Source organism: Ooceraea biroi, chromosome 13, assembly GCF_003672135.1.
Source record: "Ooceraea biroi isolate clonal line C1 chromosome 13, Obir_v5.4, whole genome shotgun sequence".
Lineage (NCBI taxonomy): Eukaryota > Metazoa > Arthropoda > Insecta > Hymenoptera > Formicidae > Ooceraea > Ooceraea biroi.
Window position 1 is genome coordinate 4085032 of NC_039518.1, and position 26162 is coordinate 4111193.

At 55.7% G+C, this 26162-nt stretch overlaps 2 protein-coding genes across 2 annotated transcripts; both read right to left on the reverse strand.

The window, feature by feature from the left end:
• Positions 1–7074: 7074 nt before the first annotated feature.
• LOC105279223 (neutrophil collagenase) lies at positions 7075–8634 on the reverse strand. The gene has a single exon (XM_026974704.1). The coding sequence runs from the start codon at positions 8632–8634 to the stop codon at positions 7075–7077; it is 1560 nt and encodes a 519-aa protein (XP_026830505.1).
• A 1665-nt stretch (positions 8635–10299) lies between these two features.
• Positions 10300–11541, reverse strand: LOC113563290. The gene is made up of 2 exons (XM_026974705.1): positions 10933–11541; positions 10300–10779 (listed from the first exon to the last, which is right to left on the reverse strand). The coding sequence occupies exons 1-2, from the start codon at positions 11539–11541 to the stop codon at positions 10300–10302; spliced, it is 1089 nt and encodes a 362-aa protein (XP_026830506.1).
• Positions 11542–26162: the final 14621 nt, after the last annotated feature.

Below are 26162 nucleotides of genomic sequence, written 5' to 3' on the forward strand. Positions count from 1 at the left end.
AAGGGACCCACGATAGAGCCCTGGGGCACGCCCGCACTAACCTCACGTGCACATAGCCGACCGTTGCCGTCAATAAATTCGATCTTACGTTGGTATAAGTAGTGATCGATGATCCGACGCAAATATGCAGGGAAGCCCTTCTTCTCAAGTGCCTGCCTGATAGATGGCCAAGGCAGCGAGTTGAAAGCGTTACGAATATCCAGACTGACCCCGAACGCGAAGCCGCCCTTCGACGTTGTCCGCTCAATAATATTAATCGCCGCATACAACGCGTCGATTGTCTACAGGCCCTCGCGAAACCCAAACTGCCGCGGTAAAAGTCGAGCACGGGGATTGGCATCCATGAAGGCCTTCATCCTGGTTACAATGATGCGCTCAAATACCTTACCGACGTCGTCTAGTAAGCAAATCGGCCGGGCTTTAAGACTGTTTACCAGGTCCCCACCCTTTGGAATTAGGACCAAGATCGCCTTCTTCCATCTTTCAGGGAAGAAACCCTGGCGAAGACAAGCCGTAAAAATTTCGGCCAAAACGGCTGGAATCTCGCCGGGGGCCCTACGCCAAATAGCCAACGGCACGCCATCCGGTCCAGGAACCGGGCTGCCACCCCTTTTTCTGCCCTTCATGGCCGCAGAGACTTCAGTTACCGAGACATCCTCCAATTCTATCTGCTGCCCCTCCTGATTCCTCCATAACGCCACCGGGTCATGAGTGGGTCCCACAGGGAACGAAGACGTCAGCAATCGTTCCAGGTCTGCCGCGTTTAGCGTCTCAGTCAGGCCCGGAGAGGACCTACGAAGACGACCCAAAACGACCTTGTACGGGAGGCCCCAAGGATCCTCCTCTATAGTATCCAGAAGAGCCTGCCACGACTCGTCTTTAGCCTTCTTTATTTCGGCGCAGAGCTTCCGCTTCGCAGTACGGTATTCAAGTTCCCGCTCCGCACGAATCTCCTCACTCGCTCTGCGAGATCCCTTCCACAATCTTCGCGCACGGAAACAACGACGTCGCGCCTCCGCCACCGATTCTCTCCACCAATGCGCTGTCGTACGAGAACGACTAGGAGCAGACCGCCGAGCTCCCATGTCACACGCATCTTTCAGAGCATTGCTAAGCCACTTTACGGACCTTACAATACCCTGCTCGCGAGGACGGAAGGCACTTAAAAATACGAGAACTTCCGCAAAAAGTTCCTTGTCTAAGTCTTTAAAGTTCCAACGAGGATAAAACCGACCGCTCGATCGTATCGCCGGTGGGAGTCCCGAACGCGAATAAATAAAATTGATATATACATGATCCGACAATGTCTCGAAATCAGCCAAAACACTCCACTCGCGTACATACGCGGACCGAACAGAGGAGACAAAAGTTAGATTGATAATCGATTGGCCTTGAGCGCGAACACACGTCGGTGCGGTCCCACATTACACAATTGCAGATCATGCTGCGCTAGCCAACCCTCGAGAATGTCACCACGACGATCAGTGGCCGGGCAGCCCCACAGGGCAGACTTTGAATTAAAGTCACCGCAAAAAAGGTGAACGCCGCGCGCAGCGAACGTCTCGCTAAGGTCGTCCAACGCCTCTAGGAAATACTCAGTCGTACAAGTGGGCGAAATGTACACAGAGAAGATCACCAAATCTCCGCACCTTATCGCCACGAAGTCGCGCGCACGTGTCACTAAGGTACACACTGCGCCAATCTTCTCCGTGTTCCAGTAAATGGCCGCCAATTGGTTGTCACTGGCAAACCACTTCGGGTTGTTTTGCGGAACCGATTGTAACTCTGAGACGCAGCACACATCAATCTCCAGTTCAAGGAGATTGTGCATCAGAAGGTCTCGAGAACGCCAACTTCTGTTCGTGTTCGCCTGGAGAAATTTGAGCGTATTAGGCGCCATTGGAAGGCCTATTATTCGCTCCTCCGCGTACCACACCAGCACAAGACGCCGAACCAATCCTATGTGCCGCATCCAGTCCGCGATCCGTACAAATAGAACATCTCACGGGCGCTGTACAGCCCACAGAGAGATAACCTTCTCCTCCGCACCGGAAACAACAGCTGCGGCGATCAACAGTCGCCGTACACTTTGCTCGCACGTGTCCGAAATTCCAACACTTAAAACATTGAACCGGACGGGCTTGGAGAAGCTCCACCCGCGCTGTCGTCCAACCAACCCTCACGCGACCTAACGCAGCAACCTTCGTGGCCGCCGCCAAAGGACATTGTAGCCAAACCGCGAGAAGACCACTGTTCAAAGGGCGGAAGGGACCGATCCGAATATCACTATGCGCACATCCGCCGAGATCAACTATCAGCGCCGAGATTTCATCTACGGAAACTGAATCGTCAAAACCTGATAACCTAAGTTCACCCTTGACAACTGGGCGAGAAACTAAAGCCTCGCCTTCTAATGCCGTGCGCAAATATCCTGCCAACAGATTCGCCTTATTCGCACCATCCGGTCCCGGTATCTCGATTAATGTTCCACCATTTGCCGTCCGTCTAACGCGCGTATCAGTGATCCCGAGAGTCTCCAAAGCCAACACTTGCCGAGCCTGACGGAGCACCTCCCCGTACGACTTCTTGACCCCGCTGTGAACCCTAATAGCGACCGCAGCCGTGCGCGGCGGACGCCTTCGCGGCGTTCGTGCAGGGGTGTCTACCGTCTTAGAGGCAGGCAGATCTCCCAACCGTCGAGGTTCCGCTGAAGAGCCTTGTTCGCGGGGCCCAGCAGAAGTCAACGAAACACGTTTCTACCTCCTCCGCCGAGTAATCTTCTGCCATTCCTCGTTGTCACCACTCGGTTGCATTCCGTCTGCCGAAGCCAAGTTATCCCGATTTCCTCCTGCTACAGAAGAAGATGGGGGAACTACCAAGACATTTTCCACGATCCTGGGATGAGCTCGCGCGTCCCTGGCAACTCCACCTCTCTCACTGGAACCACCGGCGCCTCCATGATGGATTTCGTCCCTCAGGCGTAATAACATTTCTACCTGTGTCATAATCCTGTCATCGTATTGTTTCAAGACATCAAGATGTGCCGCCAGCCCATCCGCAGGACCCGAAGCACCATCTACAGGACAAAGACCACTAGGACCCAGAACGGGATCTCCACTAGGACCCATGCCAGACGCAGGATCGTCGCAATGGTAAATATCGCTCACCAGTGGGACCGCAAGCTGAGCGTCCTCCTCTTTTTTTTTGTTTGCAGATCTCTCCCGATCCAACTTCCGATTTCGTTCTGTCCGCTGAGGCTTGGGTGATTCCTTCTCACGCGTTACCACGTCTATAGGCATCGGCGAAAGAGACCGAGAACCAATTCGCCGCTTAAAGGCATCCACCTCCTCTTGCAAGGCTCTAACCTTTCTCTCCGCCTCCGCCAAGTCCTTGCGCAATTTGTCAGCAGTAGGCTGGACAGATCGCACTTGAGCAGCCAGTTCGGAGTTTCGCTGACGCAGAAATGCCACATCTCCAACATCCTCGACACGCTCTGCCATGATCTCCACGACTTTTTTCAGGCTGTCAATTCGCTTCTTCATCTGTCCAGATAACTTTCCCTCTATCCTACCGCTCCTAACCCGCGCTATGTCAATATCGCCAAGCCATCGCAACGCAAGCGTTTTGATATCGGCCGCCGAGCAACTCGAGAGACTCTCAAAGTCCGTCAATTCAGGGCAAGATTCTAACTCCATTGCCAAAGCCTCAGTAACGCTTACGCCCGCCGCAGTCTAACCGTCGCACCTTCCTCTTCGGACGCACTTTAGCCGACTTCCTAGTGGAAACAGGCATCACCAAACCTTCAGAATCAGAAATCTAGAAATCTCAATAGGTTGATTATCTACCGCACATGGAGTTGACAAATCGTCTCGCTCCTCTGAGTCAAACAACCGCAACCGAACTTGCGATTTAACCGGTTGCACATCCGCCTCAAAGTCCACATCACGTGCCTCTACAAAAGCAGGAGTCCCCGGCAACGTAGACGGAGCCCGATCCCGTTTTTCACCGCGAACAGTTGCAGGTGCGACACTCTCCACGACACGTGGCGCACCAGCCTCGTTAAACACAGCGTCAAGTATCGCATCTACTTCCGGTTTCGCAACAACAGAAACGGATGCTACGTCCCCACAAAATCGCGCACTCCCCTCCCCGTCTTCTGCACTAGAGAGAGGGGCCGACGCTCCTCCTTCATACTCAGAAGACCCTGGCTGAGAAGCCAGGTCAAGGTCCTTCTGCTCTCCAAATTTATAACTAACGGTAGAAGACCCCGTTGCCGGGTAAAGGTCCTTCCTATTACCTTCGTCGGTGACACGCACTAAGTGATCGTTCGCAATATTCGCAGTATCCGCAATATTCTCGGGAATATTCACATCACTTACCGTATTCGCATTACACATGGTTGCTCCTGATTTGAAGGTTGACGATCGGTTAGTGCCAGGGCTAACACCACCAGACCGGTTGCTGGATACCCGAACTCCAGCGGATATCTCCTCTTTATTAGACATAACCCATGAAAATTATGGTTTGTTAACGGTGTGCCCTTAACCGGGGAGAAACCGTGGCGACGGCGACCGACGAACAACAACCGAGCAGAACTTAAAGTTTCCAAATCGAATAACAAACAAAATTTTCGTATATACACATGAGAATGCCGCACTGTGACTATTAATAAAGAAAAAAAAACACAAAATAAACGAATGAATAACTAAACAAAACTGTAAAAATACTCAAGCGCAAAAGAAGAAAAAAAAATGCGTGTTGCGGTCAAAACACAGCAAAAACGGAAAAAGTTTAAAACTAACGAAAAAGTAAAACTACTTAAGTTCTCGAATAGCGCCATCTATGGGATCTACGACGACCTATCGCCTAGGAATATTTCAAGCGAGTAGCGCGCCTTCGCCACCCGCTCTCATAGACCCTACGTATCAGCTGTCCAACATTCAGCCGAGCAGACATATAAGTCATTTATCGTTGTTATTTAATACTTCCCGCGTAAGAATTTTAACACACCGTCATCAATGCAGTTAACGCTCGTATCTAGACAAGCTACCCTTCAAAATGAAGCAATATCGTAACATTCATAACCCTAGCAAACCGATAATCATAGCCTCCTCCTCTGTCATGCAAGTTATGCTATGATATATATAAAAATAAATACTATCATAAACATAAAAACCGATATGAGGGAGCACAAGTCACGCCATGACGAATATAACAGCGGGACGAGTCGCAGCGATCAGGTGAAAACTATGAATTTCTTACACTTAACAGTAGGTATATAGGGCGGGTTCTAACCCATGGAGCTCGAGGGGGGGTAAGGAGAAGGGGGAGGGGAGGGGGAAGGGAGCGTGGCTTGGGAGGAGGGGAGGGAGAAGTGGGGGCGAGGGGGATTTGAGAGGAGAAAAAGGCGGGAACGCCATTTTGGATTTCCCCCGCCACTAGATTTCCCGGATGTAGTTTTTCGGTGAGTCATCGGAAGCGAGTCGGGTCCTGGCGGGAGGTATTTTTGGGCCGAGTGTGGTTTTCCTGTCGATAACGTTCCGTTTTTGGACGCCCGTGTCGTCGCGGTGGTCCCGCGACGAGTCCCCGAACCGGATGTGGTTTTCCGCCCGATAACGTTCTATTTTTGGAAATTCCTTAATTTTCGCGGGATGCGGTTCGACGGTCGTCTAGCGATTTGACGAAACATCGGCGACGATCGCGTCACGCTCGAAACCTCTCGGACGCGTTCGAGGTCGCGCGGTTATCTTTAAATTTTCCGCTGAACGAGACGCTACGGTTATCTTTGTATCTTCTCGCGCACGGAAGGGTGGAGGGTTCAACGCGACAAAGAGACGCAATTTGATTAGGAAAAAAAGACTTTATTTGCATTCTACGATTAGCGGGTTCTGGAACCGTTCCAGGAAACTCGCACCGCATCAGTTTCCGAGAATTGAACGGTCCCAGAACCCGCCTATATTATCCGCTATTTTATCAACTACGGATACAGCGGATTTTATCAACTACGGATTCATGTAATATCAAGTAAGATTAATAAAAATACAGCATGGCTAATACCACGGTGTTTAATATAACGAGTAGAATGGAGAGATATAGTACAATTTATTGTGCCTAATACGTATACATTATGCGCGTACGTGGGAGCTTTCGGTATGCAGCGCGGAACTCAGATATTACCGAAGACCACAACGAGCAGTTCGCAATCGAGCAGATCGTTGTTGTCGAATTTCTTGCTGTCACGTATCGCCCTCGGGGCGTCGGAAGGATCCTCGACGCCCGCAGCGGCGTGCTTGAAGACGCGTAGTTTTGCCTCGGCTCGTCCGACGACGCTGGCCATCGTGGCGATGACGCGCTCGGCGCAATGCCGCAATCCGTACAGATAGCGAACCGTCGGTGCGGACAGGGTCAATCGACCCGAAGGAGTGTCCAGGCGTATGGTCGGCTGGCCGTTGATGCTGGCGAAGCGTATCGTCAGGTCGTCCATTTGCATGGGTGGAGGTGCGATGACGTGCTCGCCGTTAGCCCGCGCGAGATAGTCGCAGACGATGGCTCTACTGTCTACCAGTCCTTTCCACATCTCGGTGTTCAGCAGTATCTCCTTGCCGGTAGTGTTCCTCATCGCGACGTGCACGGTCGCCGTGTCCAAGGTTGGAGGGACGCCTATGCCGATCTCCAGATACTTGTAGCCGGTTCTGGTGAGGTTGTATCTGCGGCTGAGCAGCCGCATGCGCCGCACGTCGACGTTGGACATCGCGGCGAGGTCTCCCCACCTAAGATAAGAGATTCTGATTAGATATAAAAAGCGATTGATAAAAAGGTCGTGGAGACTCAATGACGCAACTTACACGCGACGTCGTTTCTTTATGGAGCTCCCGTTCGCCTCCGAACTAGGAACGGCGTTATCCATCTGCACAAGCGGTGCTTTGATTTGATACATCGCGCGGTGGACAGGACGTGGGTCTTCTCCTATCAGATTAAGGACGCTTGACTGGCGTATTCCCAAGAGAGACGCTGATTATATACCCTTCTTCTCCCATGTAAAGGCGCGTGACGTAGATGGGAATGCGCGTGTGACTAATCAAACGCGACCCTCGAACGAGCAAGTCGAGCGAGCAGATCCCACAATTTCCGCAGGATATCCTCCCTAGGACACGTCACGCCGATCGCGTCGAGATCGAACTCCCCGGACCTCGTCACGGTCTCGGTGAAATCGTTGTACGCGAAGAAGCGATCCCGATGAACGAAGTAGAGGTGTCCATTGGTGTAGCGGTAGACCGTGCGCACCGACGACGGTATACCCGGAAAAACGGTCTGCAGCGTGTGGTACTCGCGAGCCGTCATGTTACATTCGTCCATTTCCAGTACAGCGTAATCGTTGTATATGATGTAGGTGCGACCCGTGTGCGAGTTCAGCGCGGCGTTGATCACGGCATTGGGCGGAAGCCCGAGATCCGTGATACGTCGCGGCCACGACGCGCGTAACTCGAGGGTGGGATAAGATACCATGTACACCCAGCCATCGGCGAACAACACCAGGTTCCCCTTGATCGTCTGATACGCCGCCGACAGGCGCGTAACGATCTTTGGAAGGAACCTCACGTAATCCCTCAGGAAGAACGGCCTGTCGACGATCTTCCCACCCAGGCCGATCGACCGCGCGTGCTGCCCTTGCGTGATGAACAAGCGCTTTCCCAGCACGAGCAGGGTGTCGATGTCGCACCAGGTGCACGGATCGGGCGGTTCCGGCGATGCCGTCGTCGTAGTCGCAGGCGTCGTAGTCGTTTGTACGACCGTAGGCTCGGCAGGCACCACGGTCGACGGCTCGTCCTTCGCGGCGTCGTAGAGATTCCGCACGGCGAGAACGTCCTCCATACCGAGCACCACCGGCCAGTCCACGGCGGGTGAGTACGCGTACATGAGCGAGTTCTCGTCCGTGGTGTGCGACAGCCCCAACGAGCGACCGATCTCGTGAACGAGCGTTCGCAGCAGATGATGCGAATTCTGCGGATTGGGGGTCAGCGCGATGTGCCACGCCTCGCGGTGGTCTATGTGCACCTCCGATACGTCGTCCCGAGCCCCTGTGGGTAACGTCGCGTGAGTGAGCACCTTTCCCGATCCATCGAGGTCATCGGGACAAACGGCGCCGCCGTACCTACGGTCCAGCATCGTGTGCCTACCCTCGCGGAACGCTATGATGATGTCAGGCTTGTTCGTGTCGCGCGAGAACGTCAGCGCCGAGTTCGCGGCCCAGATAGCGAAAGCGGTCTCAGCCGTTCGCAAGGTAGTCCGATCCGCGAGTTGGAAGTTCCACGTGAGATTCAGCCTCGGCCACCGCAACGGCGCGACGCCGAGCCGACGACTCGGCGCGTCGCTCACCCCGCAGCGCGGTCTAGCCATATAACGAAGCGTCGCGTTGTTCAGCGTACCGTCGACCGGAAGGTGGTAGTACTCTTGAAACAGCGAAATCGCGTGACGAAGCTCGTCGTTCGTTATCAGAGTTCGATCCGCTGTGCTGTCGAGATAGCCGTAATGTCGAAGAAAATTCACGGCTCGGTCCCTGCTCCGGTACTCGTCGTACGCGGAAACGAGCGGAAACGCGATAAGGAGGAACGCGACGACAGCGGAAAACGACATCGCGGAGATAAGACCCAGCGCGCGTACGCTTCGCGAGAGCACGGCGGTGCGACTGACGTCGGGCGGGGAGGCGATCGCGACGCGACGATCCGTCGCTCGTGAGGATGCTGCACCGAACCGATGACGCTCGGAGTACACCGGCGCGCGAGCGCGCCGATTTTGGCTACCCCTCGTACCCATGGGAGGAAAGTCACAGGAAAGTGACGGTGGTTTTCCGTCATCGCTCTTTAAATATAACGCTCTATGCAGCGCGTTTTACCACAAACGATTAAATTTAAGGAAAATTCAATGCCTAAGATACTAGTAAACCGCGCGTTTCCTGCAACACGCTCCTTGCAGTACACGACGAAGCACAACATGCATCAGTGCAAAATATCGTTTGCGACAGAGTGCAACAAAAAAAAACGATGGAGAACATCGTAGACGCAGCTGGTGGAGTGCACGCCGCATCGGTGATGTTTACCGATACGGCCGAAATGTTGACGAGACGTATACATCACGTAGCGCGCAACATGGCGCGCACCAACGCCGAGTTTGACGTGCACACGACTACGTACATGATGCAAGACATGTAAGTACTAAACTATTCTTCCAATCCTAGCGTATATTATTGTGTATTATGAGTATATTATTGTGTATTATGCGTTTTCTAGGGGTTTATTACGAACGTATCTCCTAGAGATGGTGGAGGTAATAAGGCAGCAAATGCTGTTCCTGGAGGCGGTGGATCGAGACGTTAACCTCAATATCGGGACTGACTACATGGTCGCTGATACACCACCTCCGGAGTAAGTGCAACCGACCGCGCGCACATTTCGCTAGAATAACGCTTATTTATCCGTACTTTCTTTTCAGACAACCGTGAGCGAGAGAGGACCACACACATGTTAATATTATAAATAATTTATTATAAATAATTTATTATATAAAGAATCTTATTAAACAAAGTTTCATTTATTATATAAAATTTCTGATTATATAAAGTTTCATTTATTATATAAAGTTTCATTTATTATACCTATAATATGTAATTCATAATATATGTAATACGTAATATATGTAACATATGAGTATAAGCTTAGAAATATATATATATATGTATCACTAAACAGCGATTGTCTCTCTATTACGTATCGCGCGGTCGACGATCCTTCCGGCACTACCACGCGTGCAACCTCAGCGCGTTCTCCAGCGCGCAGGTCCCGCTGTGCTCGCAGCAGCGATACTTCCCGGGATCGCAGCTCTCCAACTCGCTGAGACGACCGATGTCCGCGTAGTCCTCGTCGATGGATCTAACGGTCACGCGACGTTCGCCAACGAGGTCGCCAAGTATGTCCTCCAAACACTGCCTCTTCTCCGCGCCCTTAACGTAGACGAGCGCGTTCCCTCCTTTGCCGGATACTGCTCTACGGATTAGAGCGCTCGCGAGTCCGTAGCTCGCGGTACCGTCCGTCCAGCGTAGGCCGTGGTGGTTGGCCGTAAGCCAGTGGACCTGTGACTTCTCCTCCTTAGTCAGGCGACTTCATGGCACCGGTGCGCGGAAGACGTGATGCGCTAGCGCACGTTCCGCCGTACGCAGCACGGCCACTTCCTTCACCGCGAAACCGCCCTTGACGATGAAGCCTTGTAGGTCGACGAATATCGGTTCGTCGGTCATGGTTACGATTATACGACTCGTCGAACCACGCTCGTAAGCGGATTGTACTCTACTACGCGATCGTGAAGTATGAGGCAGGAAGCCGTGGTCTCGGGCGGGACGTTACGTCTGCAGTCGAACTCTATGCGTACATCGACGGTGGCGCTCTTCACCGCCTCGTTCTGCCTAGAGCAGTCTATAACCACGAACGGACCGCAGTGCAGGAATTTTCTCATCGTCAGCATCGCACCGTCATCGTCCCGATCGAGCGCGTAGTACGTTCTGCGGAATCTGGTGTACATGTCGTACAGCACTGCGTAACGATTTTTTGTAAAGTCCAGATGCATGTCGTCGTAGGAGTAGAATTCCGAATTGAGAAACAGCTTCACGTTGGAGAGGTCGCATTCGTCGAACAGAGAGGCGTCCTTCGTCCCGACGTTTCTTCGGCCGGTCTGTAGCGCGAAGATGACGTAGCGCGGCTTTTCCAGCTGCGTAGCCGCTTTAACGGCCTAGGTGTGCGTGGTCGTGCTCTGCAGAAGTGGGAACTCGTACAGGTCCCACGAGTGAAACGCCATGCTGAGAAATCACCCGCTCTCGAGGGTGCACAGCAGCCGTAGTTTGTTGATCTCGTTCAGGTACACGTGCGGCATGCGCCACTGCACCTTGTGCAAGTCTATCTTCGGCTCGTGTCGGTCGCTCGACAGCACGACGCAGTTGTTGTCGTTGCGCGCGCGAATCAGAACGAGTTCGTGTCGCGCGTTGATCACCACGCGTCTGTTGTACTCGCAGAAGCCCAGCAGCATCCCGAGAGGGACGCAGAGGTTGAAATCACCCGGTCCTGACGTGTTGTTCACCACACTCCATCCCGCGTTCTGCAGGATGTTAGCGTGCGCGTGAGTCAAGGACGCGTAGTTCTTGAGCGTGCTCGTGACGCCGACGTTTCGGCTCCTGTCTATCTCAACGCCGTTGAGCTCGTAACGAATCTCGTCGAACAGGAACGCCGCGCAGTTGTTCACCAGTCGCGCCTGGTCCTTGTGCGTCACTGAATCACCTCCCTCTCCAGCTGACGTCCCGACGATCGAGAACGTACCCTCGATGTACAGGTAGCTCTCGCAGGGCAACGTGTACAGATCCTGCTGTTGTATGGGAATCCTTATCTCTTCGCTGTACCCAAACGAGGTGTTTGCGTACGGGTTGTACGTGTGGATCTCGAGGCCGACTATGCGCTCGTCGAAGACCGGTTCACCGGCGATGTCGAGCACGTCGGCCATCGTCGACGGCGTATCTCAACGAGCGGAGGAAGGCGACGTTCTTCGCGCTCAGCAGCGCGCCGTTACCGCTCGCGCGCGCTTCCCCCTCGGGGCGGTCGCGCTTCCCCGTGGTACCTCTTCTTCCGTCCTCGTCACCACCCCGTAGAACGAGTATAACACTCCGCTCTACTCAGCGTGCGACCGTCGCACGTGCAGGCGCATCGTTATCTCCTCGCCGCGGAAGTCGATCGGGCGACCGTTCTGATCGACGACGCGCACCGTTATGTCCGTGACGCTCCGCGCGACGAGCGGGAGGTAAATGATCTGGCCGGGTCTCTCGGACAGTTTATATCCCAGTGGCACGTTGGGTGAGAACTCGTATCGTGTGCGCCGGTCTGTCGTTGGTGTACGCTCCCGCGGTGACGTTACACTCCAGGCGAATGACGTTCACGCTCATGCTGTTCAGCGGTTTGTCGGAGGCGTACCATCTGTTGGGTCGAAGAACGCGGGGCGAGAAACCCAAGAGCGGGCCGATGGTGCCGGGTAGAGCGAAGTTCACCCTGTAGGCGCACTTTATCTCGCTTCTCATGGTGTTGTCGTTCGCGCGTAGAGCGAGCTCTCCCTCCCCCGTGCTCTCCTCCCCCGCGCTCTCCTCATCGTCGTACATATAGTACGCGCCGAGGTAGTCACCGTCGTCGTCGCCACCGTCGCTCCGCGTAGACGGAACAACGCGTTCCTCAGAAACCGGCTTATGGCACTGAGCTCGTAGGATCCCTCTGGAATCGTTATCAGCGCGTCCTCGCCGAAGTAGAATCTGTTGTTGGTCGCGTCGACGTTCGGTATCGAGTTGTAGGTCTCGAAGTCCGCGAGACCGAGCTCGTAGCGGCCGTCGCTCAGATCGATGGGTGGGAAGTAGCTCACCGTGAGGACGCTGCTTTTACCGGTCAACGTGAGCGTCATCGACATGGCGAAACGCTACCACTCGACGTTCCGGAAAAAACGTAGACACAACTGCCCACAGATCTGCTCGTCGTACGTCTGATAGCGGTGACGATTGTACGCGATCGTCACGTCACCGCCTAGATAGCGCTCGAGCGCACGCGGCGGTCGCAGGTTACCGAAACCGTCGAAGTAGACGGCCCTGTCACCCCTTTTGGCGTACGCCACCCAATGGGTCCCAGGACCCGCGGAGTTGTCGAGGTTCACGACGCCGCACTCGTTGCGACGAGCGCGCGCGGGTAAAGAGTCGCACATGAACACCTCTCTGAAGAACGGCACGCGAAGGCGCGCGGCCTCCGCCGCGAGCTGCGCACCCGTCGTCGCGCCCGGTGGCAGTCCTAGCGTCGACGGGGACGTTTTTTCTTCCTAACGCATCCGCCACTGCCGGACGCACCGCGCCCAAGCACGTACGGCGTGAGATACAGGCCGCGCCCTTCTATCGCGCGATTGTGACGTTGCAGTTCCTCCAGCTAACGGCGCTTGGCCTTGTTGTCTTTCACCGCCTTCGCGACCGTGGCCGCGCCGCCGATCAACGACCCGAGCGCGCCCAGGACCGGCAGGAGCGGCAAGAAGCCGCCGCGTTTCGCTATCGGAAGCCTCCTCGCTGGCCTCTTGGTCGCGGTCGTCGTACTCCTTTTCCTCCTCGTCCTCGTTCCACCAACCGTTCGCTTCCTTTTCGCGCCCATTCCAAGTTTCGTCTTGGCCTTCATGGCGGCCCATACGGCCGCTGCGGCGGCTCTCTCGCCGAGGCTCGAGTCGCCCGCCCAGACGCGATCGCGCGCTCTGTCCGCGAGCACAAGGTCGGCCGCGTACCGATCGTCCGTCCGTCGGCTGCGCGAGTAGGCGATGTCGTGCTCGCGGCAGGCAGCGTCCAACGGATTGACGCCGCGATCGCCCCGCGCGAGTCGCTTCGCGAGTCTCGTGCCGGGTCCGCAGAACTGGTAGCCGGGAACGTGAAGCTCGATCGGAAGGGCGTCTATGGCGCGATTGAGCAGACCCGCGCCGCGAGCGGCCAGACGCATTCGTCGCGCGCCGGAGCGGTCGTAGGCGCGTGCGGGGGCAGCCTCGCGTACGCGACTGATCGAACCGGTGGCGTGGATCAACTTATAAATAGCCGGGCGCCTCCGCGCGCGAGCGATCACGCGCAACATGCGTTACGTCAAGCAGCCCGCGTGGATACGAGTGTCGAACCTGTGCGACAGGATCGGGGGTGGAGAGGGGAGAGCGAACAGACACGGGTCCCTGCTACCGAATACCATACGCGCCCTGGTCTGCAGCCCGTCGGGATGTGGCAAGACGAACGTCGTGATCGGCCTGCTCGAGAGTCTGCACGGCGTGCGCTTCGAGAACGTGTACGTGTACTCGAAGTCGCTGGAACAGCCGAAGTACCGCTACCTGGAGCGTCTACTGGGATCGATGGAGGAGATCGGGTACCACGCGTTCCCCAACAGCGGTGACGTCGTACCGCCGCACGAGGCCCCGCCGCACTCGATATTCGTTTTCGACTACGTCGCGTGCGACAGGCAGGACGCGATGAGGGAGCACTTCTCGATGGGCAGGCACTCGCTCGTCGACTGCTTCTACCTGTGTCAGACGTACGCCCGGATACCGAACCACCTGCTGCGCGATAACGCGAATCTGCTGATCCTATTTCGACAGAACGGTACTAATCTGAGGCACGTGTACAACGATCACGTGAACACCGACATGACCTTCGAGGAGTTCGTCGCGCTGTGCCGCGACTGTTGGCGCCAGCGGTACGGCTTTCTCGTGATAGACAAGGACAGCGCACTTCACAACGGTAGATACAGGCGTGGATTCAACGAGTACGCCGCCGTAGACGGAGACGGGTAGTAGGGGGGGGCAGTCGTCGCGGGCATGTCGAATGGCTGTGCGCCCGCGCTGCAGGAGCGAGGCGATCGCTGAGGAGATCGCGCGAGCGCGATTCGATTCGCAGGAAGCACCGGAGTCTGAGAACCGGCAGAATGGGACGAGCGTGCTCTTGAGAGCCACTTCAAGCCGATCGTCGAGCCGTGAAACGGTTGGTCGAGCACTCCGTCGACGAGCCCGACGCGTGAACGCGTCCCGCGTGAAGAGGAAGTTCGAGCACGAGGACACCGACGCCTCCTCGTCCGCGATAGTTACGCGCAAGCTAAAGATAGGTCGACACAGACTGATCGCCACGTCATCGCGCTGATTAGCTCGACGCCCGCGCTCGCGCCCGAGACTCCGGGCCGATGAGTCCGTGGAACGATCCGTCGCCGAGGTCATGCAAACTGACGTGAGCAGGACGCGCTGCTAGCCGCATCGGACGGCTAGGTCGGAGATACGTGGGCGCTCTGTTCACGGACAGCGGCGGCCCCGAGCAAGACGAGCGCCATCGACAACGTGCGGGGTGTACATCGGTGAGACCGGCACGATGCTCGGCCTCGACGTCGGCGCGGACGACTCCATATTCGTGGGCGGTACGCGGTACGAGGTACGCCTGGTCTGTACGAGCTTATCTTCATACGAACCCCGACGAGAGCGTGCAACGTGCTGACGCCTGTGCTGGATCCTTTGGCGACGAACGCGCACAAGCAGAGACATCAGGAGCAAGGGCAGGTCAAGGTAACAAGGGACACAAGTACAGGACGATCATCGCCCCGTTGATGGGCGTTCTGCCCGACCGCGGTCACGGGGAGCCAGCATGGAACGTCCGCCACCCCCGGCCATGAGGGTAACTGACAACAAGATGAACTACGTGCGCTGGGACGATCGAACGAACTGGTGGATCGCCTCAGGCTCATCGAGCGTCGCGCGCGCGGCAACGACTCGCACGACGCCGAGTTCCTGTCTATAATCGAGAGCTCCGAGAGGCGGGCGTCATGGCGCCCGTAGCGACGCATCGATGCCGTGAACAAGTTCGGCGCCACCCTCGCGCGGAGCGACTACGCTACGGGTTTCGAGCCAGCGACGCTCGCTTACGTGCGCGACAACGCTCTCTCTTGTCCCGGACGGCGGAGTACGACGCAAAGAGGCGTCGAATACGGAACGTGGCAGTGCCGCGGAGGAACACGACGCGGTGAACCGGTATCACGTAGAGACCAGCGGGTCGACTCGTTGTCCGAGGCGCGCAAGGACTACCGCGACCTTCGCGGCGGTCGCGCGCTGCAGTGGACGTCGGTGCGTCCGCGTCGCTCTCTAGGATGGACGCGCTGGGAAGCAGGATCGGGCTCTGGGGCGCACCGCCGACAGACGCGCATCGAGACGAGACGAACGGCGGATCGGCGGGTCGCAGCCGTCGAGGAAACGAGGAAGCTGATCGTCGCTCAGGAGGAGAGATTCACTGCGTCGTTGTCGCAGCTGCAATCTGATACGACCTCTCTGAGGGCGAAGTTGAGTTGCACGACACGAAGCTGAATACCTCGCGGAAAACGTGTTGAAGCGCGAACGGACGCTAGATCAAACACGATCGGATTGGACAAGGTCACGACGACCGCGCAGTCGTGCGAAAACGGGCCACCAATATCGAGGCAGCGGTGTGTCGAAGGTGAGGGACGAGCTGAGCGGACTCTCGAGTACCGTCGGCTCTCTCGTGAGATCCAACGAGGCTGAGTAGAGCCCGCGGGCAACGTCTATAACGTACCCGTATAATAGCCGCGACGCTCGAACGTCGCGGCTTATCACGCGATACGAGGAGAATCGAGGACCTGCGCATCGTTGGAACGGCGAATCGTACGGACGCAACGAGGATCGTCGGAGTGTCGTACCGAGGATCTCTCACCGCGTCGCGATGAGGACCAAGTCGCGCGGTAACGTCAGTTCGAGAGGTTACAACTGACTCGCGAATTACACGCACCAGCGAGAAGAAACTTTCCTCGTCGCGTTATCGTACGCGGTACGACGACCTGTGGCAGGCGGATGGTCGACGTGCAGTCGTACGCGCGTCAAAACAGAGGCTACCGCTACATACTGACGATCATCGACGCGCTGAGCAAGTACGCGTGGCCGTACCTCTCAAGCGCAAGTCCGGAAGCGAGGTCGCCGGGTCGTTCGCCAGTATATTTCGCGACGCCGGCAGTGTCCGCGGAACCTGCACACCGACGAAAGAATTCTACAACTCGCACGTGCGAGAACTGACCTAAGCACGTATAATCACTATTCCACGCACTCGGTAATGAAAGCCTCGATAGTGAACGTTTCAATCGTATGCTGAAGAATGAAATGGAAAGTGTTTCGCTCAATGAACGTACAAATGGGTGGACGTGCTACTGCGTCTCGTTAGCGAGTACAACGCTCGGCGTCACCGCGCTATCGCGATGCGTCCGGTCGACGTCACGCCGGTCAAAGCTGCTGCTACTCCATGTTTACAAACGCGTGAAAATCGCCGCTCCAGCGAAATTTCACGCGGGCGATAAGGTGCGCGTGAGCAAGTATAAGACCGTCTTCGCGAAGGGCTATACACCGAATTGGAGCACGGAGGTGTTTACGGTGGCGAAGTGCAACGACCAATCCCGTGACGTACCTGTTGCAAGACTATAGCGGTAAACCGATCTCCGCGGATTCTACGAGCACGAGTTACTCAGAGCTCGTTACCCGGACGTCTACCTCGTGGAAAAGGTGTTGCGGCGGAGAGGAAACAAGGAGTACGTCAAGTGGCTCGGAATGGACGTCGCACAATTCTTGGATCAGTCGGGATGAGTTTTGTAATTGCACGCGTATATGATATAGCATGTACTTAATAAATTTATCACAATAAAAGATTGCGACAATGCAAACACGCGCTGAGTTATTTCTCGAGCGGCGACACCGCGCTATCGCGATGTGTCTGGCCTTGCCCGCACAGCTGTTATCCAATGAAGCGAAATTTCTTTCGTCCAATGCATCGAAATTTCTCGTGAGCAAGTATAAAAGACCTTCTTTCTAAGGGCCGTGCACCGAATTGATACGAATGCGTATTATTTATAGTATACACTATATGAATTATTACATCTTAAGAGTTCAATGCGCGGCGTCAACGCGCTATCGCGACGCGTCCGGTCGACGTCACGTCGGCCTTGCCCGCACAGCCGCTATCCGATGCAGCGAAATTTCGCGCTATCGAGTATAAGACTGCTTTCGCGAAGGGCCGTGCACCGAATGGAGCAATATCACATACGGTTAGTATAAAATCATATATACGTATGTGTATTGCTATTTATATTATACTAACGGATTAAAAAGGTTACACATGATATATACGAATGCGTATTATCACTATTTATTCGATTATAATTACATATTAAAATATTTCATACAATATATTACATACGAATAAATGTTGGATTACAAAATTAGATACGATTATTCAATGCGCGGCGACAATGCGCTATCGCGACGCGTCGGTCGACATCACGCCGGCCTTGCCCGCACAGCCGCTATCCGTTGCAGCGAAATTTCGCGCGAGCGAGTATAAGACTGCCTTCGCGAAGGGCCATGCACCGAAATGGAGCAATTTCGCATACGGTTTGTGATAAAATCATATATACGTATGTGTATTGCTATTTATGTTAAAGTATTCAAATGTTACATATGATATACGAATACGTATTATCACTATTTATTGGTTTATAATAACATATTACAATATTTCATACAATATATTACATACGAGAATGTTGGATTACAAAATTAGATACGATATATCATACAAAAAATTTTTGTTTTCGCAGCTATACGAATGCGTTCCCTTTACGTGTCACCGTTGAATACCGTAGTGCCCCCACGGGAGGGTGCTGGTTGAGCCGGGTACGACGTACCGTTTGTCGTCGTGTGGGCTGAGGGCTAGCTTAGTCTCCGATACGGTGTATACGCGATGCAGCTTCGACTGTATCCGTGACTGTCGACAGGTCATTTCCGTCCATTCCCTCAAACAGCGCGCGTAGTCGTCGAACGTTATCATTCTGCCCACGACGCTCCTGCACACGCCCTTGATTCTCTTCGTGTCCCTCTTTCCGCGTACCCTCAGCGCGTACATCTTTGACCTCAACCCGATAAACTCCGTCATGACGGTGCCGTTGTTCTCGTCCTTCATGAGACCCGGTACCTTCTTGTTCTGCAGGGGCATACCGTACAGGTTTTCCGCGGGATAGTCGCTCGTGTCGAAGCGCGCGATGTCGCGCGCCATGTTCGCGTACGCGTCCTCGCACTCGATACTGTATATCAGGCTGTCCGTGTCCGTGTACATGATCCGACACTTTTCACCGTACAGCGGTGCCATGTACTCATAGTGAAACTTGTACAGACGCGTCTTCAAGATATCCAGTATGCACATGCCGACGTAAATCGGCCGGTTGAACGTCGCCTTCAGCTTGCGCAGCTCCACGGTGAGGAGATTCTCCCCGAAAACGGCCCTGCTGTGAAAGTTCGGTCGCGCGATAGGAGCCTCGGCGCCGTATCTCCCGTCCCAGCGTGTAACGAGTTTAACGTCCGCGCGATTACGCACGTTCTCCATCGTCCTTACCGAATACCGCGTTGTTCATTAGTTTGTATAAATTTTTTTCGAAATCGTTTTTTCGCGACCGTTCGAAATCGCGTATTCAACTCGATGTAATCGCGCAGCCACGGGGATTGCGCGAATTCTAAGACCGCGGTGAATCTTTTTGACGCGAAGACCGTGGCGCGTGCATTGCTGCAAGGTGCGGTAGTGTATAACGTACCGCTCCTTATCGCACAGAGTCGTGAGGAGTTTTTCCTGTCGCTTATCGGGCGGTGCTTCGCGCGTAGGACAGAACGGCAGGTCCGAGTGCGCGCTCGTGAAAGATGCCGCGGATCCAGGTCGATCTCGAGGATGTATCTGATGGGCGAGTCCGCAGGGATCGCGCTCACGGTCGAACGTAGCCGCGTCCTCGATCCAGCGAAACCTCGCTCTGGGCAATGGTTGACACATTGCCCATCCGTACAGATTGTTCACGTCGTAGTACATCAGGTACGTCGACAGTTCGCACGAATCGTAGGACGGCGCGTGCCTGTTGTTGGCTCGGGCGTATCTGTGCGAGCATTGACTCAGACCGCCACGCACCCGCGTTCCACGAACAACACCATATCTACGTCCGTCAATAGCTCGAACTCGATGCCTGTGTGCAACAACATCGCGTCCCAAGTGTAGCCCGGTAGGGTGTAGTAGTGTGCCGGGTCCAGACCGTAACTCCGTATACACGTTTCGCGGAAATTTTGGAACACATCGGCAAGCAGGAGAACGTCCGTTTTCAGGTTACAAGTCGCTGTACTGTCCGAGAGTCTCGATAGAAAACCTATTCCACACGGTTATCGCGTGCGCGTAATCGTCACCGGATACCGTATCACCGGTCAACGAACTGTGGAACGACTCGCGCTGTGGTAAACGAGTCTCGAGCAGTTTCTCGGCGCTATCGACGTACTCGTACGGAAATACGCCTTTCCGCGTAAGGAGCTCGAAATCCTCCTCGGAGAGATGCTGCAGAAATTCCGACAGTAGGATTCTCATGTGACTCTTGTCGAGATAGGACGCTAGCGTGTCGAGACTGGCGCTCAGAAACTTGTACGATCTACGAAGCGGCAGTTTCACGCACGTTCCGCACCCGTCCTCTGTATTAGCGACGTTCTTAGTGAACGCGATGTACCGCTCCTTCGTCAGCGGCAGTAACTCCACACTACCCTCGAAGGCGTTCGCCACGTCCTCGATGATGAAGTGCGCGTCGTACCCCGAGAGATTGTGAAATATCACCGGGAATGACGTGCGAGTCCTTGTAGTTCAGATTGCACGCTGAGTGCGCCGGACCTCTGTAGCGACCAGTAAGGTGGCAGTGATCGCGCACTCGGGTGTCAGCCTCCGCGAACGGCTTACCGCACACGTGGCACAGCGCGGTGGCGTCGCGCAGTTCCTCGCGCTGCTCAGGGGTGAGGTCCCTCATGGACGCGTCGGACGCGAGGATCGCCTTGACGCTGCGCTAAATCGCCGAGCTCCCCGACAAACCGGCACGCAGTCCTCGCCGCGGTGCGACCCGTACGCGGACAACGACTCGTCGTAGGCGCAACGCACGTAGTATCCCACGCTGAACGCCCTGTGCCGTTGATACGCGCCGGTGTTCGCCGTACTCTCATCCTCGTTCCTCTCAAGCGTACACTCGAGGTCGGCGTAGACGGAACGGTGCGCGCTCCTTCCTCTTGAAGTTCCGGAAGGTCAGCAGCTTGTCCTCCTCGCTGGGAAGAATTATCGCGCAGTCGTTGATAATACCGCAGTCGACGGCGTGCGCGGCCAATCTCTCCGCGTTACGAAGTAGTGTAGGCACCTGTGAAACGTTATGATTATTTTCTACATTGGCAAGCGAGAGATAGATACAAAGGATGATGAACCTACCGATCGCAGATGTACTTCCTCTGCTTCTTCCCGCTGAGTTGAGCGCTAACCAGGCGCGAGAGGTCCCTGATCCACGCGAAGTGTCCAGGTTGCCCCACGCGGCCGTCGGTACGTACAGCAGGTTGACGTGTCTGTCGCGCTTGCGGTCGGTTAACCGCAGCGGAACGATAACCCCTCGCTTGCCATCGTCATCCTCGACGAAGACGTTTATTGATACGTCGTTCCCGCGCTCGAACCTGCCGATCTGGTCGAGCGTCATGGGAAATTCTATAACGCTTACATCTAACACGGATGTAAAATTGGGGTATTGTGCCTTCCTGTCCGCGTGTCTGGCGCTTGGATACAGAGCGGCGACCACCGCCCACGCGAAGCACGCGTTGTCCTTCGCTCGCACATTCACCACCGCTCGTTTCGCCTGTATCGCTCGCGGTATATCAATGCGCGCATGGGGTTGTACTTGTTCACGTTGACCGTTAAGTTCAGTATCTTCGACAACGCCCACCCGCTGTCGCGTTCTTGAAACTCGTCGAGCGCCGCCAGAGTGGTCTCCATCACGTGCTCGTCGTACCACTCGCGGAGTTCAGACAAGGTAACAGCCCGCGGTTCCTCGTGGCGATCGTCTGACCGCCGTCTTCTCGCCCGCTACGAACTCGGCGTTGAACGCTGTGTTCACCTTGACGCGTTTAACGTAGCGAGGCTGCGAACGCGCTCGATCACCATGTCCCGGGCATCCTCGAGGAATCGGCGCGGCTCGACGTGACCGTCGTTGATCACCACCGGTGAGCACGCGATTCTTGAACGCCGTCTCCACCTCCGTCCAGGAGTCCGGACGGCTCGCCGAGTCCCGCGCCACGTACGAGAATCGTCGTCTCAGACGGCTCCTCACGCCCTCCAGTCGCGCGATCCTCGCGACCACGGCGAACCTCCGCCCGGTTACCGATCGCGAGCTTCCTTCCCGCGCGCGCACTCTTCCGCGATCTTCGCAGGTACTCGTCGCACCTGATTTCCCAGTTGAGGTACTCGCCGAGCGTCCCGACGCGCCCGGCGAGCTCGGTGAGCCCTCGCTCGTCCATCGTCCACGCGCGGCGGGGAGCGTTCTCACGCCTTGGAGCACTCGCACGTCCGTCGCTCGCACGTCGGGCAATGTCGTTCTATATCGGTAACGTTCTCGTTCATCGCCTTGACCGCTCGATGTAGGGGATGCCCTCGTATCTCTCCAGTTCATTTATTAACCTCGTTCGTTCCTCGTCCCACTTTGACCGTTCGTTATAATATTGCCATTCCTCATTCGCTCGTCGCTTTCCGTCGATTATGCAGGTACAGGTGATTCGGTATATACCGTCCATCACCGTCAGTTCACACGACCGCCTAGACCGGTGGGAATCGTGACGCACAGCGCAATGTCCCTGTCCTCGATCTTACGGGCAATGTCCTCCGCGTAGTACCGGAACTGATTCTTCGCATCTCTCTTCCGCGTCCTTGCACTCACGCAGCATCCGCGTGTACATCGCCCTTCGCACGCTATACAGCCAAGTCAACGACGCTCCGCTTTTGAATCACGACTCCTGCCTGAAACGTTCGCCGGTTCGACGCGCGCCGATCTCGCGGTCGCGCAGAAACCGCGCGAGATTCGCTGAACGCTCCCGGGCCGGTCTCTTCCTGGATATTGTCCCAGAACGTCGTGGACGTCCCGAGAACCTCGGGCGTGGATTCAACGAGTACGCCAGGCCGTAGACGAGACGGGGTAGTGGGGGCAGTCTGTCGCGGGCATGTCGAATGGGCTGTTGCGCCAGCTCTTCTGCGAGTGCGCGAGGCGTCGCTGGCAGGAGATCGCGCGAGCATCGCGATTCGGTCTGGAAGCACCGGGTCCGGGAGCCGGCGGGAATGGACGAGCGTGCTCTTGAGAACCACTTCGAAGCCGATCGTCGGGCCGGTGAGCGGTTGGTCGAGCACTCCGTCGACAGGCCGACGTCGTGGGCATGCGTGAGGGAAGTTTGGGCAGGGACACCGACGCACTCCTCGTCGCGATAGTTACGCGCAGAGGCTAAAGATAGATCGACACGGGCCAGTCGCCCGTCATCGCGCTGATGGCTCGACGCGCTCGGCGCCGAGATTCAGGAACGCCGATGAGTCATGGAACGATCCGTCGCCGGGTCACAAACTGACGTGAGTAGGGACGGCAGCGCTGAAAGCCGCATCGGACGGCTGGTCAAGGAATGCGTGGGCGCTCTGTTCTGCGGACAGCGGCGGCAGCCCCACAGTGAACGAGCGCCATCGAAAACGTGCGGGGTGTGCATCGATAGGACCGGACGATGCTCTGGCCTTCGACGTCGGCGCGGACATCCATATTCGTGGGCGGTACGCGGTACGAGGTGCACTGGTCTGTGCAAGCTTATCTTCACTCTGAACTGACGAGGCGTGCAGCGTGCTGACGCCTTGTGCTGGGATCCTTTGGCGACGAACGCGCACAAGCAGAGACATCCAGGGTAAAGGCAGGTCCAAGGTAACAAGGGACACAAGTGGGACGATCATCGCCCGTTGATGGGCGTTCTTGACCACCAGGTCAGAACCAGCATCTGGAACGTCCGCCACCCCGGCCATGGTGCTGATATAAGATGAACTTCGTGCGCTGGGACGATCGAACGAACTGGTAGGTCGCCTCAGGCTCATCGAGCGAAATCGCGGCGCAGGCAACGACTCACGACGCCAGTTCCTAATCTATAATCGAGAAGCTCCAGGCGGGCGTCGTACCTGTTGCGCCCGTAGCGACATCGTCGCCGTGAACAAGTTTGGCGCCACCTCGCGGGCAGCGACCACGCTACGGGTTTCGGGCAGCGACGCTCATGATTGTGCGCGACAGCGCTCTCATCTTGTCCCGGACGGCGTGAAGTACGACGCAAAGGCGTCGAATACGCGGAACGTGGCAGTGCTGCGCCCAGGAGGAACGTGCGCGGTGAACCGGTATCCGCAGCAGACCAGCGGGTCGATCGTTGTCAGGCTGGCAGGACTACCGCGACCTTCGGGCGGTCGCGCTGCAGTGGATCGGTGCGTCCGCGTCGCTCTCTACTGGGATGGACGCGCTGGGAAGCAGGATCAGGCTCTGGGGCCTTTGCCGCCGACAGACGCGCATCGAGACGAGACGAACGGCGGATCGGCGGGTGTCGCAGCCGTCAGAAACGAGGCTGATCGTCGCTCGGAGGAGAGGTCACTGCGTCGTTGTCGCAGCTGCAGTGATACGACCTCTCTGAGGGCGAAGTTGAAGTTGCGACACGAAGCTGAAGTACCTCGCGAAAACGTGTTGAGCGCGAACGGACGCTAGATCAAGCACGTCGGATTGGACAAGGTCACGACGACCGCGCGGTCGTGCGAAACGGGCCACCAATGCTCGGGCGGCGGTGTGTCGAAGGTGAGGGACGAGCTGGACTCTCGGTACCGTCGGCTCTCGTGAGATCAGCGAGGCTGAGTGAGGCCGCACGGGCAACGTCTATAACGTACCCGTATAATAGCCGCGTCAGCGGGCTTTATCACGCGACCACGAGGAGAATCGAGGACCTGCATCGTTGGAACGGCGAATCATGCGGACGCAACGAGGATCGTCGGAGTGTCGTGGGATCTCTCACCGCGTCGCGATGAGGACAGTCGCGCGGTAACATCGAAGTTCGAGAGGTTACAACGACTCGCGAATTACGCACCAGCGAGGAAGAAACTCCTCTTTGTCGCGTTATCGTACGCAGGTACGCGACGACCTGTGGCAGGCGGATGGTCGACGTGCAGTCGTACGCGCGTCAAAACAGAGGCTACCGCGCATACCGACGTCATCGACGCGCTGAGCAAGTACGCGTGGGCGTACCTCTCAGCGCTGAAGTCGGAAGCGAGGTCGCCGGGTCGTTCGCCAATATATTTCGCGACGCCGGCAGTGTCCGCGGAACCTACACCGGTAAAGAATTCTACAACTCTTGCGTGCGAGAACTGACCATAGCGTAAATCACTATTCCACGCACTCGGTAATGAAAGCCTCGATGAACGTTTCAATCTTGTATGCTGAAGAATGATAGTATGGAAAGTGTTTGCGCTCAATGGAACGTGCAAATGGGTGGACGTGCTACTGCGTCGTTAGCGAGGTACAACGCTCGCGTCACCGCGCTATCGCGATGCATCCGGTGACGTCACGCCGTCAAAGCTGCTGGCTACTGTCCATATTTACAAACGTGAAAATCGCCGCTCAGCGAAATTTCACGCGAACGTCGTGCGCGTGAGCAAATTATGAATACGTCTTCGCGAAGGGCTATACCGCGAATTGGAGCACGGAGAGGTGTTTACGAGCGAGTGCAACGGACCAATCCGTGACGTACCTGTTGCAGACTATAACGGTAAACCACGATCTCCAGCGGATTCCTGCGAGCTGCAGGTTACTCAGGCTCGTTGCAGACATTCTACCTCGTGGAAGGTGTTTGCGGCGGAGAAACAAGAGTGCGATCAGTGGCTCGGGAATGGACGTCCGCTGATTCTTGGATCAGTCGGGATGGTATTTGTAATTGCACGCGTATATGATATAGCGTAACCTTAATAGTGTTATCACAATAAAGATTGCGACAATGCAAACACGCGTGAGTTATTTCTCAGGCAGCGACACCGCTATCGCGATGTGTCTGGCGCTTGCCCGCACGGCGTTATCAGCTGAGCGAAATTTCTTTCGTCAATGCATCGAAATTTCTCGGTGGGCAAGTATAAAGACCTTCTTTCTAAGGGCCGTGCACCGAATTGATACGAATGCATTATTTAAAGGTATACACTTTATATGAATTATTACATCTTAGAGTTCAATGCGCGGCGTCAACGCTATCGACGCGTCAGTCGACGTCACGTCGGCCTTTTACAGCCGCTATCCGATGCGGCGAATTTCGCTATCAGGTATGGACTGCTTTTCGCGAAGGGCCGTGCACCGGAGTGGGCAATATCATACGGTTGATGGCAAATCATATACGTATGTGTATTGCTATTTATATTATACTAACAGTTAAAGGTTTACATGATATATACGAATGCGTATCACTATTTATTCGTTATAATTACATATTAAAATATTTCGCCTGGCCATATTACATGCAGACAAATGTTGGATTACAAAGTGAATACGATATTCAATGCGCGGCGCGACAATGCGCTATCCGCGACGCGTCGTCGACTCCGCCGGCCTTGCCCGCAGCCGCTATCCGTTGCAGCGAAATTTCGCGCAGTGATATAAGACTGCCGCCTTCGCGAAGGGTATGCACCGAAATGGGAC

Bases quoted from the DNA above. Each gene is read 5' to 3' on its own strand.
- LOC105279223 (XM_026974704.1), bottom strand. From the start codon at position 8,634: ATGTCGTTTTCCGCTGTCGTCGCGTTCCTCCTTATCGCGTTTCCGCTC.
- LOC113563290 (XM_026974705.1), bottom strand. From the start codon at position 11,541: ATGGCCGACGTGCTCGACATCGCCGGTGAACCGGTCTTCGACGAGCGC. The intron at 10,780-10,932 runs GTGCAGTGGCGC...ACGCACACCTAG, and splicing joins CGAAGATAGACTTGCACAAG to GCCGTTAAAGCGGCTACGCA.